Source organism: Habropoda laboriosa, unplaced genomic scaffold (genome assembly GCF_001263275.1).
Source record: "Habropoda laboriosa isolate 0110345459 unplaced genomic scaffold, ASM126327v1 scaffold89, whole genome shotgun sequence".
In the NCBI taxonomy this organism is placed as follows: Eukaryota; Metazoa; Arthropoda; class Insecta; order Hymenoptera; family Apidae; genus Habropoda; species Habropoda laboriosa.
Genome location: NW_017100263.1, coordinates 2104917 through 2117781, shown reverse-complemented (window position 1 = coordinate 2117781; position 12865 = coordinate 2104917). Strand labels below are relative to the sequence as shown.

Here is a 12865-nt window from a genome sequence, read left to right as displayed (position 1 = left end):
TATAGACTTATTTACCTAACATTGCTATTGTACCTTATAAATACATTATTACATTTTCCAGAAGAGTCTAGTTAAACAATATATATCTTCTATTTTGTTTTATATTCCAGAGAAATGTATTAAAGAAAAAATATACTACTTTTCAGACCAGGAAGTAAAGTGCCCACTAGTTTACCTGATAACTTTACACCTGATATGGTACCTGAAAATGCAAAAGAAACTTGCAGAAATTGGTTTTATAAAATATCATCTATAAGAGAACTAGTTCCACGTCTTTATGTTGAAATGGCAATAATAAAGTCTTACAGCTTTTTAACAACAAGGTATAACTATATTCTTCTCTCTCTCTCTCTCTTTTTCATACACACACAGACACACATATATACACGAATTTTTTATTTTTAGTGAATTTAATACAGCCTTATTACGAATAACTCGAATGATAAGAGGTATTGGAAATCCTCTTATAGCTGTATATGCAAGATGTTATTTATGTCGGGTGGGATTAGCTTTAAACAAAACATCTGATTTTGATTTTGTAAGAGAAAACTTTTGCGACTTTCTCTTTACGTATCAGCAATTGTTTGGTCCATTTGTGAAGAATGAATTAATTAAGCAAAATATGACTTTATATTCTTATCTAAATCTTTATTCACCAGCTTTGGATTGGATTTTGCAAGTATTGGTAGCTACAACTCCTGAGAGTCTTTTAGAAGATGTACTTTCTCTATGTAAAGACCAAGCAAATAGGTGAGTGTATATTTAACTCTTCTACAGAGTGTCCAACCAACTTTGTCTGCCTTAAATATCTCCATTATTTCAAGTAATAAGAGAAGAAAACATCACTTATTAAAATAGTATGGTTGCAAGAATATGAAATGAAATTATATGAAAGTAATAAGATGTATAAAGTCGAATATTTCAGGAACGGTGAGTTTTAGGATAAATATACCGTAATACTTTTATATTCAGAATTCGCTATTCTATCTAAGACTTCACCTGTAAAGTAACTATTGCTGTGTTTCTTGCAACCATACAACTTCTGTAGGTAATGTCTTCGCCTATTACTTGAAATAATAGAGATACTTAATCTGGATATAATTGGTGGACACCTTGTATGCTTGCGACGTTAGATAACTTTGTTGCAATCAAATTATCGAAATGTATTCTTTTAGTTCATTATTACTGAACAGTGTTTTAACAGCATTTAAGCCATCATATATTGCGGGACGTGCAATAGATTTTGTGAATTTAATAATTGCAGCCGAAGACGATGGTAACTAAGTGGTTATAATGCTTCAAAATTTATAAATATTCTTTAAAATATAAACATTTACACGTTTTTAACTTCTGTTTTTCAGGTTTCCCGCAATATATTTTGTACCGAAGTTTAGGTGAATGCCTTGTACAAGAATCACCACTAAAAGAAGATTGTCAATCAATCCTTAATATGATATGGAAACATATAACAGATTTAACAAAACCCAACAAATTTATGCATTGCGTTGAAGTTTGGATTCAATTCACTGCAATCCATTTTTCTGTAAATTTAATATCTTTATTTAAAAACAGAGTAATCGAAGAGAGAGAAATATTCATATGTTACAATTTTCATATTACAGGTAAATGAATTAAATCTATTTTTTGGAAAAATAATTGATCGACTTAATCCAAACAAAAGTTTTGAACATTATTATCCACAATTACAAAATATTATTGAAAAAGTAGTATCTCACACACAGGATTTTGAATCATTACTTGCTATGGTAATTATACCTTATTCATTATCGTTTGTTTTTATTTCTTTACTTTTAAGTGATGTGAATAAAATTTTCTAGAAAAACATTTTCAGGATAATTTCTTACCGCTAATAGATTTGTTTCATAAGGAAAGTATTAAGGTTGAAGTGTGTAAAACTATAATAGAAGGCTTAAGTGCTCAAACCGGCCCTATTACTGATCCTATTATTATAAATGCACTTATGTTTATTGCAAAAATAATGCACGATTCCGTTAGGTAACTGTCTGGTTTGATTAATATATACTTATTTGTTTAATATGTAGTATATATGTGTAGTCTCATAATAAGATCATTTGTTAGTGCACTGACTGTTGAAGATGAAAAACGACAAATTGGTCAGCTTATATGTGCTTTAGTGCAACGTGTTGATTATGGGCGTGATTTTGAAAAACAACTTAATTTTTATGCTGAAGCTAGGGCAGTCTTTCCCAATCTCGATACTGTTCATATACAACTTGTACAGGTAGTTAATTTTTCAATAGAACTTTTAATATGAGATGCACATAATTAAGGTTTTTTTTCATGTTTTTTTCTTGAATATTTAGTGTGTAAATAGATTATCAGTTGATACTCGAAAGATTGTTCGCGGACACCACACAAGAAGAACGTCGGCTTTTGTACGTGCTTGTGCTGCCTTTTGTTTTATTACCATTCCGTCACTGACTTTAGTTCATACACGGCTTCAATTGTATCTACTTTCTGGTCAAGTTGCGCTCTTAAATCAATGCTTAGGTCAAGGTAACTAATTATGATTCGATATTTACAATATTTATTAAATACTTACATACATATGTATGCAGATATATGTACATACATAACTAAAAACTATTTTCTTAGCTGATGCATGTTTCAAGGCTGCGTTAAGTTTAGTTCCAGAAATGCCCAAAACAATAGACATAGACGGAAGACAAAAAAGTTCGCAACCTTATTTACTATCATATTTGTCGAATTTTTTATCAACACTGCTGGTTGTACCGGTATGCATTTACGTATAATGTTATAAAAATTTTGTTGTTCTAAGATTATGTGTAACATAAAAAATATTATTAAAATGTATGACGATTTTGTAGGACAGTCCAGAACATGGTGTTTTGTATTTGATGAGAGGTTTACTTAATGCTGTCCAACGATGTTTCGAGGAAAATACATTAACGAAGACATATTTATATTTACGTGTACTTGATTTATTATCAACAGTTGTGCAAGAAAATTATCCATACCACGTTGATAAGGTATTTCAAAAAAAGATGAAAATACCTATATGAAATTGTAACAATGTTACATTGTAATTTTTATTGCATATTTAGGTTGATTCTAACGATAAGTTGTATGGATCCGACCAAAAATTTATAAGTGAAGTAAACAAAATCAGTTCAAAAATTATAGAAGAAATTTTGTCTCAGTTAAAATATCTTGGATCTACCGATCAACTCGAAAAACAAGTAGCTCTTGCACTTGAGCTTTTTAATTGTTTTGTTGTTAGAGCAAATTTACGTGATCCACAATTAGCGTACATGGCCGTAAATTTGTGGAATTTATGTCAACGATATGATTTTGTAGATTCGAAAGTAAAGGTAAATAGAAATCACATGGTTTTTACAAGCGACACTTTTTATGGATAGACTTAAAAAATCATTCTTTTATCTTTTAGATGAAAATGATAGCTTATATGGTACAAAAAAGTCATCATAAAGAATATGAACATTTTTCGGATGTTTTAAAAAAGATGTTAAAGTAACTAATCTACAGAGAATTGGAATTACATGCACGTTGCAGAAGGAATAGAAAAAGAATTTGAAATAGTTGACAGATGGATTAAATTTTCTTTTAATCATTGTTTCGGAAGATATATTGGTTGTACATTAAATTTCATTTAATTGTGGCAACATGTGTTGTATATTAAAGAATAATATAAATATGATTTGTATCAGTTCAATCAATTTGGTTGAGTATCAAAGTATGTTATGTTATGATAGAGTAAGAAGACTTGATTTTGGAAGCCACGAAAAATGCATTTCAACATTTAACTTCTTTTAAATTATTATTGTTTTAAAATGGATCGAAGGGAATCCATAAATATATCAGCATGCTTTTCTGTAAACGTTAAGGCGGGTCTTAATCTTATCGCTGCAGTTCCACATCCACCGGTTTGGATACCTGTTCAATAAGAAATTATTTCTCTGTTGTATATAATATATTGGAGAAATATTACCTTTGGCTAAAAGTTTCTTAATCACTGTATCTCGTAGTTCGGGCGAGGTACAATTAAATGCAATGAACGTTCCACGTCCACGTACTGAATTAATTATTGTCGAAAATTCATTTTGCAAATTCATCAATTGCTTTAACGTATAATCACCAACAGTCGTAACCCTTTGTAATAGGTTTTCTTCTCTTATTGTTTTCAACACTGCTTCAAGTAATATTATTTTGCTAGGATCTCCCATCCAGGTATTAAATATACGATAAGATTGTTTAGGTCTGTAAGATACATTAACTACAGTTGATGGACAAATAAAAAGTTTGTTAAAATGGTTAATAATTTAAAAGAGTAATTGTACTTGAATGATTCAACGTGATAATAACCGCCCAGTTGCATTTTTTTGCTAAAAGTTACTAAGTCTGGGGGAAATTTTAAATTGAAATGTTCGTGACACCACATTTTTCCCGTTGGACCACCACCTGTTTGTACTTCATCGATTAATAATGCTGCGTCATGCTAAAAGAATAACAAAAATATGTTCGTTATAACGCGAAAATGTATCTTGAAATTTCGAAAGGTAACGCCATATCACTTTCGAACTGTTACTTTTTTTGTTATGTGTCGTAATGCTTGGAAAAATTCCGGAGATCCGTGGTTATCACCTCCTTCCGCTTGAATGGGTTCAACAATTACACCAGCAATTGGCATTTTTTTTTCAATTTTGTACTTTTCAAATAATTCTTCTACCTAAGGAAATGATAAAAAGCTCTACATATAAGAAACACGATACGTTGAAAGTCAATTAAGCGCCACGAAAGCAAACATAATTACGTACCTCAGATAGACATCGTTTATCTTCTTGTTCATTTTCTCGCATATTTTCACTCAAAGGATATTTATATATAGGAAACGATGCAATGGGCCAATCAAAAGCCGGGATATCTATCTTGTGAATGTATTTACTGTGCGTCGTTGAAAGAGAACCCAACGTTCGTCCGTGAAACGCTCCTGTTGTCAGTATTATTGTTATTGTGTTGTTTAAATTTAACGTGCTTAGCTTGTTTTTCCAATTACCTTTGAATGAAAGTATGGAAAATCGCGGAGTGCCAGGAATTTGATTCATCATACAAGTTTCCATTTCTTCTTTCGTAAATAGAGCACCCTTCCTTTGTTTTTCAGCATACCAAATGAAAATTGTCTTAAACGCATTTTCATTTGAGCAAGAGCCGCACATCATCGTTGTGACATGAGACAATCCTGGCGGAGCAACCTTTAACGTAATAGTCGTTTCATCACTATATTCGAAAAATGTTTATATTTCAAAAAAGTCGAAATGTTTTTAAATACATATGAACAATTTAACAGGTGCTACGTACCTCCTTATGGAGCAATACGTTTTTTAGCCTATTTGGCCAGTCCTTTCCAGGAAATACGCCTAATGCTGGCCGATTCGCTATAATTTTCTGTTAACGTAAAAGGATATTTTAAATGGCTCGATAACAATAAAACATACCTATAGGCCTAGTTTATCAGTATCCGAATTGTGGTTGTAACTATTTTTACGTAAGTTTTTATACAAAATAATCTGTGGTAAAGTAAAGGAACCTTGAAATTAATCATACGAACAAATTGTTTAAGTGCAATATTTCGTTCACCTGATTGACAGGATCGCTAAGAGCTTCTAACATAGCTGGATGATTGTAGCCCAGAGGCATTGATGAAATTTGCATGTAAACATCGAGTAGAGTATTCCCATCGACATCCATTATATAGTTACCTATTGATTTTTCGTAGTCTGCGAAGAATTGTACGGAAGAGGCTTGCTGCAGTCATAGATTTCAACATGTAACCCATTTCATTTCTAGTATACATATTTAGAGAACATTAAATGTTACGGATAATGTGATTCATTTTGTTACTCGAGGTATAATAATTTGTCACCCTTAAAGATACGATAACTTTCGATGCTAATAAGTCCAGATAATTCGTAACAATTCTTCCAATAGCTCGTTAATATTACTAGTAAAGTATTCTCGAGGATGCTTATTTTTAAATGTTTTTACTTGCTTATGTTTATTTGTTACAAATTATGGTAAATCGCGATCAATGGAATTCCAATTTATGTCGCGAGTGTAATAATAATAACAATAGCAACAAGAAAATATTCACGTGAATTGAAATCAGAGAAAATTGTATCGATAACAAAGCGATATGTTAACGATCGTGAACGTACTTGTATTGTATTGAGTTCTTGTAATAAAGTACGTGATTGAGGCCCTGGTATTTCTGTTGTGACCGTCGGTTTTTTTGGTTCCTCCGATAAAGATCCGGTTAGGCATCTTTTCCAGGAAATTGCATGCCCTATGTGAAAGTCACGAACAAGTCATTCCCTTTCTATTTTTAATAAATGCTGCTTTTAAATTAATGTCATAGTTTATTATCGAGAGAATTGTCACTCGTCTCCCTTTCATCGGTGTGTTACTTTTTTTTACTTGCGTATATATTATTTTTCTCCGATTATTAAACCTTTCGTAGGTACGAAAGTGTCCGCGCACATAATATATTTATAATATTTTTATACCTTTCTCCTCGTACAGAGTTAAATAAATAATGAAATATTTTATCGGCGAGCAGATAATAGATAGTGCGTTCGATTGGAATCAAGGTGTTCTAATTCCTTTTATCTAGATGTCATATACCACATTTCAATCACGATAACATTCATCCTGGAGTGGTGTAGCGTAACAAGTAGTAGTGTCGACTTGAATCACGATGTTCAACCCCAATGTTAATAAATCGAGCGTTTAAATTCATTGATGTTAGTTAAGGGTAATTGGTTGTCGTATTGACGTACTTGTACGCATAGTACACGTCCGAATACTGTTGATCTTCTTATTTCCTCTGCTAAATCCGTTTATTAACGATAATCGTTCACAGAAGTGAGCCTCGAGTATCTTTTTTTAATTATCTCTTGTGAGAATAGCAGTGAACGTATATACGTATCTTATCCAATTTTAGTGTCAGCACATTTAGGTGATCTTTTATGACCGACAAATACGAATTTTATAGATGGTTCAAATTAACGTTTTTCTATGTATTGAAGGCATATGGTGTATGGACTCGTTTTAAAATAAAAGATGTTAGGAAAAATGTGTGTGCTTAAATGATGGTATCGAGGAATTTTCCCCTCTTTCTTGTAACACATTGTGGTATACACGTATACGGTTAGCAAAGACATTAGAAATACGTTGATTAATAGCAGTTTGTAATTGCAGTGTAACCTAGCAAATTTGATTCTCGAAAGACAATTACATTTGAAATTTATTTCTGGAAGTCAACAAGGTCGATAAACAAGCTTACAAATACCCAAGACCAGTACACGTGCGTGTACATATAGGTAATTCGCCCAATTGTATGATATTTCAGATTTCGATAAGATAAGTGGTGAAATGGGCGTGAATACTTTTAAAGATAAAACAGGAGTAAACGAGGCTTAGAAATGGGGAACGGATCAACAGAGACGTAAAAGTGAACGATATTCAGTGTTTGAGAAAAAGAAAAATATTTGTTCCAAGTGGATAGATACTTGCTCTGCTTTAAATAGTTAGACACCGTCTACATTTTCAGCAAAAAGTTTCAAACTTTCACTCGAATAAAATAATTTCGTCGTTTAAAAGAATGAAAAAAGAAAATATGTACAGCTAAATTGTATGTATAACACTGATATTATATTACGATGCTATATATTATATTGACATTTTAGTCTTAAAAAGCTTGAAATATTTCGAAGAAGGTACAATAACGAATATAAATTTAAAAATTCGTTCATTTACAGATAGTTATCTGAACAAAGAGCTTAAATAATTCTTTTCTCCAGCCTACAGTTATTCAAAAGTTGATTGAACGATAAAATATACAGCGTAGAGATGCATCACCAGGGATGTGTATGCATTCGAGAAAAGGTTTGTCAACCTATTTTATACGTCACGAAATGACACGAGAAACTGCACAAGAGGAGATTCACGGTGGAGAGCGGAGTTATCGATTCTCTGAGTGTATCATGCGCGGACTGATTTATTCTAAAAGTTACTAGTCCTCGTACCGTCTCAGTTGTTTGAGCAATTGAACAAAATTACGAACGAGTATAAAATTAGACGAAGCGAATATCATGGAATAATCGTAAAAATACCATTGAACAATTGCCGTGAAAATGTTCGAGCACAAAGAACAGTTTGGAACTTGTTAGCGAGCATCTTGCGTTCGCGAGGCTAGCCTGGAGCTTGATTTTGACGAGAGATCGCCCTTTCGTGGCCGCGTAATCGTTACTCCAAGTACAGTTTCCTCACGAAAGGATGGATACGCACTGGCCACAGATACAACTCTGCTGATCCTTGCGCAGGAAATGTTTGATCGTTCCCGAGACTGTACGAACATTCACGAATCAGTTCCACTTTAACCACGGACTTTTGTCTAAACGTTACGCGACACAACTACTATACGTTTATTCGATTCACCAACTTTTCTCAAGTTTCCATTACCAATTCAAGTAAAATAATGATAATGAACGCAGGTGCTAACGGTTCGCGCTCAAGTTACGATCTGTGAATGGATACGTTTAACTACCGATAAATACTTAAATTTTCTACAGGATGTTTTCGAGCATGCACGGACATGTACGAACTTTCACGAGTGTTTAAATTCTGTGGCGGGACCTATGCGCACGAATGTGCCGTAAATAAGTGTTTATTATCAAACAAGTTTACTTACTTATTCGTACACAAGTTTAGAACATAATCCACTTATTTTCTCCTATCCTCTTTGTTTTCGATAAAGATACAATGAAATTAGAACGAAACGAAGAAACATTTGGTAATATGTATATCGCGGCAAGCATTCGTACATTTTGCTTCGTTCTTTTCTTCGCGAATAACTATATAATTGATTATTTTATTGATTTTGAGACTCGAATCACGTATCAACAGATAAACGAAAGAAAGAAAAGAAGCTCTGGCAAAGATGTGAGAAATTGGCTTTCCCCTTACACAGTACGTACTTGCCTACTGGATTTTAAAATACCATTGCGTTTCATAAAAATAATACTGTCAATTGTTGTATGAAAGAACGAGAGTGAATGTAACATTTCTCTACTCTTCTCAACGCTTAATTCAGGGTATTTCCGAAATTGACTCGTTATAAGATGAAATGAATTTGGATGCAGCCAATTTAAGACATCGTGCAGTCATACGAATATTTACATCATAGGTGTTACTATTTCTTACCTATTCGGTTGCCAGCACATTTTGAAGAAAACTAAAACCTGAAAACAATTCCCGCTCTATAGGTTAGAATCGAATCGTTTATTTCGTTTAACCTCGAATAAATGATCTTTTAAAATTTCATTATTTTTAAATATTCGCTTAAGAAGTTCAAAGCTTTTCAGATTGATCTCGTTTGATCCTTCGAACGTTGAACATGTAAGATAAGTGATTGAAAAGGGTTGCACGGAGAAAGTGAAACTTATTTGATGAAAGATTACGAATTTGATTTGGTTGTTTTTTCGATTTCGTTGATATATATATATTTAAGTAGACGCATCATCCTAACATACCTGGAAACCACACCTTGTTAGTGGTTTGCTCTCGGATACTGGGTGGTGGTAGCAAGTTTTTCGGCAGTGGCGAGCCACGGTATGTCGCATGAGTATTATTCGTTCGCGCCAACGCATTCGGGTCGGTTCGTTCGGCTGTGTGACATCGTAACCGCACAATACTGGCCGCACATTTCGTTCGATTTCAAATAAGTATACTTGGAAACGATCCGAGCGTCAAACGGATTAAAGCGTACGCTTCGCATTTGAACGTGTTCGACTATCGACAGTATTGAAAAGTAGCATCGAGACGGAAGAAAACGCTTTCTAGCTTTCAACTCTTCCTTCGATTTGGCAAACGAGTGACCTAGACAGTTTTCACCTACATAATTGTTCGGTCACCGATATTAAGACCCCGGTCACGCGCAAACCGGTAAGTATCTTGTCGTTCTTGCGATACCGATTGCACGTTATTTTACGATTCGCACGCGCAATTTTGCCGGAAAGAAGAAAAAGGAAAATTTATACGGTTCCACTACGGGTATAATTTGCTTTTGCGCTCAGTTGAAAAAGATAAGCACTTCACGCGGGAAATACAAAACTTGAGAAATCATTACAGTTCAAGTAACGTACGTTTGAACGTACAAATGTAATCGCGATGCTATGCGTGTACACTATATAAATCATTGCTTTTTACCATGTACATGCAACGAATTATTGGTTGTATTATTTAAAAGTTTTGTCTAATTTCGAATTGGAAAAGTTTTTTGCTAAATTAACGTTGAAATCGTTTTTGAGTTTATTGCATTTCTATTTTCCTCCTGTCCTTGACTGTAACCTCGACTGAAATCGTCATTCCTTTCTCTCGTTTTTACTATTTTTTATCATAATTTCGATATTCCTTTTGTCATTAAGACCAATCTACTGCAATTAGCATATAAATCTATCGGAAAGATTCGTCTTCGAACAGTCCCCCTATAATTGTAAATTATGCATTTAAATAATGGTGCGCGTATCTTTGCCACGCCTGATGACCGATATTCATATGCAAATCTGTATATGTCCATACACGCGATAGGTAGAACGTTCCGCGACATGTCACTTGATTATTCGAAGGTGTACTTACACTTTACGAAAGAATTACCGATTAAGTAATTTTGAATTCTCAAGGGACTACGGAGAATTCATTGTTCGTCGGTATCTTTTATCCGTTGACTATTGTCGCTTGAGACACCTGTTTCGAGAGAGTTGCGTTCGATAAATATTAAAAAGTTACTGGAAAATATTTCAACATTTTAGGAATGAACGTGTGCGCTCCTATGCGTGCTTGATAAAATTGGAACGGTATTAATTGACGATTATCCCTTTTTCAAATCTTTTTCAAGATTTAACAAGTCGGTACAACGGCGGTACAAATATTGGTCACTTTACACTCAGTCCCTATAGGAAATGCCCTTAGAAAATAAAACGCAATTTACGATTAACTTGATTGTAACCGATTTACAAAAGCCATAGTAAGCATAGTGCACGTGATTCATAACGCATGCATCCATATTTTAGTTGTCATCAACCTTCGAAACCGTCGAAATCCTTTCAATTCCTTTTCCTTGTTATTTTGTAAATGAATCACACGAACCTTAAGATTACGAGTGCGGACTTAAAATATTCTCTCCACGATTCAACCACTTTCGGTTTTTTTTCATAAAAGTTGCTGACACTCCAACTAGATAATTTATTCTCCGTGCAAACGTGATTCGGTGCAATTGAACAATCACATCTTACGCACTGACACAACATATATATTTATAAAACAGTTTAAACATCCGATACACATATGTACAAATCGCATCAAAAGTATCTGTATATCTAGAGGGGAAAAAACAAATAGGTTTGTACAGTTTATTGTATTTACTCGTATTTGTAATACCTAATTCCTTCAGTAATTACAGTTTTCTAGTATTGTCAAAAAATGGCACGTTCTTTCTCATATTGACGCAGTTATTTCATTCGTTTATAATATCATTTCTACAACCAAAATGTGAATTTTTTGTTGTTGTTTCGTTCGTTTGTCTTCTTTTTCACACAACGATTTTCTTTTTTACAACGATTTAAAATAAATTTTATCGCTTTGTTAACGATTGTATCGAATAGTGGTCTTCAATTTTTTCTTCTTATTTGCGTTCACCACAATTTAAGTCTCGCAGTATTACTATTATTTATACCTCCTTCTTGTTTTGCATATACATTCATCTCGTTTAATATTCGAATTAAGATTAAAGTTACTAATGAAGAGTCAGTTGAAACATTGTAATTTCGATAAACAGATAAATATATCAACGTCGTAGCGTGTATATGGCTCTTCCTGTACAAGATTTTCAACTTAGATCCTCGACAGTAATTTAAATTACTTTCGTTCCCAATGATTCCCATGGTGGGGCACGTACGCATAACGGTGTTAGCTCCGATTATGGTAATATAAACAGATAAAAAAGCATTAATTAACGTTTTATTGTGAGTAAGATTGTGATAGATGTGTAGTAACGTTTCGTTTAGTAACTTCTTTCCTTTTAAAGGTATTAAATTGTTTACGAAACATTGAATACGATTATCATATATCACTGGAAAGAGAATCGTTCGATTACACAAAATGTCCTTTTCTTTATGGTTTTTCGCATACAGAACGAAAATTACTCGTTGCAGTGCAATTACGGAGATGAGATTCCTTTATGCACAATTTTTCGCATATAAAATTATGTACGTCTGTCCATACTGTATTCCTATTTCAACACGTATGTACGTATGTATGTACTCTACGCGGCCAAAAGTTTGGAATCACCTCCCAATTTTCATCGGTACTGAATCTGCTACCAATTTTTCATAGACTTGATATTGATATTGTGGAGATAAATAGAAATTTACCTCGTATCGATTGATTTGAACGATACAAAATTCGTTAAAAAATTCTTGAAGATGCTGACTGTTTTCTGGCAATTTTTGTGTAACTTGCAATGCACAGTGATCCCAAACTTTCGTATTTTAAAATTGAATATCGGACCTTTGCTATGAAAAAGCATTTATACATACACCATATTTTATACGCGTGAAACATGTTTATTCTGTTCGGTATAGCAAGAAGTAAATCTACTTTTGTTTCTCGAAATTTTCAAGTTAAACTATAGAAGAAACTTTATTTAAATTAAAAAAGAATATTTCATTTTACATATTGAATCGTGCAAGACCATTGTACATACATACGTATGTATATATATATGTAT

General features: G+C 33.1%; 2 protein-coding genes across 2 annotated transcripts in view; one reads left to right on the top strand and one right to left on the bottom strand.

Annotated features, from left to right (window-relative positions):
• The window catches only part of LOC108573074 (UPF0505 protein C16orf62 homolog), a 5341-nt gene extending 1767 nt beyond the window's left edge, over positions 1 to 3574 (top strand). The window contains exons 7-18 of the mRNA XM_017935439.1: positions 147 to 323; positions 406 to 750; positions 1176 to 1276; positions 1362 to 1543; positions 1623 to 1766; positions 1853 to 2016; positions 2101 to 2263; positions 2346 to 2538; positions 2638 to 2777; positions 2871 to 3032; positions 3108 to 3374; positions 3452 to 3574. Coding sequence (XP_017790928.1) covers positions 147 to 323; positions 406 to 750; positions 1176 to 1276; positions 1362 to 1543; positions 1623 to 1766; positions 1853 to 2016; positions 2101 to 2263; positions 2346 to 2538; positions 2638 to 2777; positions 2871 to 3032; positions 3108 to 3374; positions 3452 to 3538 — 2125 coding nt within the window. The 3' untranslated portion in view covers positions 3539 to 3574. The remainder of the gene's footprint in view (positions 1 to 146; positions 324 to 405; positions 751 to 1175; positions 1277 to 1361; positions 1544 to 1622; positions 1767 to 1852; positions 2017 to 2100; positions 2264 to 2345; positions 2539 to 2637; positions 2778 to 2870; positions 3033 to 3107; positions 3375 to 3451) is intronic.
• Positions 3575 to 3841: 267 nt separating this feature from the next.
• Positions 3842 to 8595, bottom strand: LOC108573066 (4-aminobutyrate aminotransferase, mitochondrial). The gene is made up of 11 exons (XM_017935429.1): positions 8542 to 8595; positions 8193 to 8425; positions 6237 to 6364; positions 5659 to 5826; positions 5380 to 5466; positions 5078 to 5273; positions 4839 to 5011; positions 4610 to 4750; positions 4362 to 4519; positions 4013 to 4281; positions 3842 to 3957 (listed from the first exon to the last, which is right to left on the bottom strand). Exons 2-11 carry the CDS (start codon positions 8254 to 8256, stop codon positions 3842 to 3844), a joined length of 1500 nt encoding a protein of 499 aa, XP_017790918.1. The 5' UTR covers positions 8257 to 8425; positions 8542 to 8595.
• Positions 8596 to 12865: the final 4270 nt, after the last annotated feature.

Coding starts and splice junctions, on each gene's coding strand:
- LOC108573066 (XM_017935429.1), bottom strand. CDS start 8,256: ATGCTCGCTAACAAGTTCCAAACTGTTCTTTGTGCTCGAACATTTTCA. Junction 6,365..8,192: donor TTCACGGCAATTGTTCAATG/GTATTTTTACGA, acceptor ACTTTCACATAG/GGCATGCAATTTCCTGGAAA. Junction 5,274..5,379: donor ACGTATTGCTCCATAAGGAG/GTACGTAGCACC, acceptor ATTACGTTAAAG/GTTGCTCCGCCAGGATTGTC.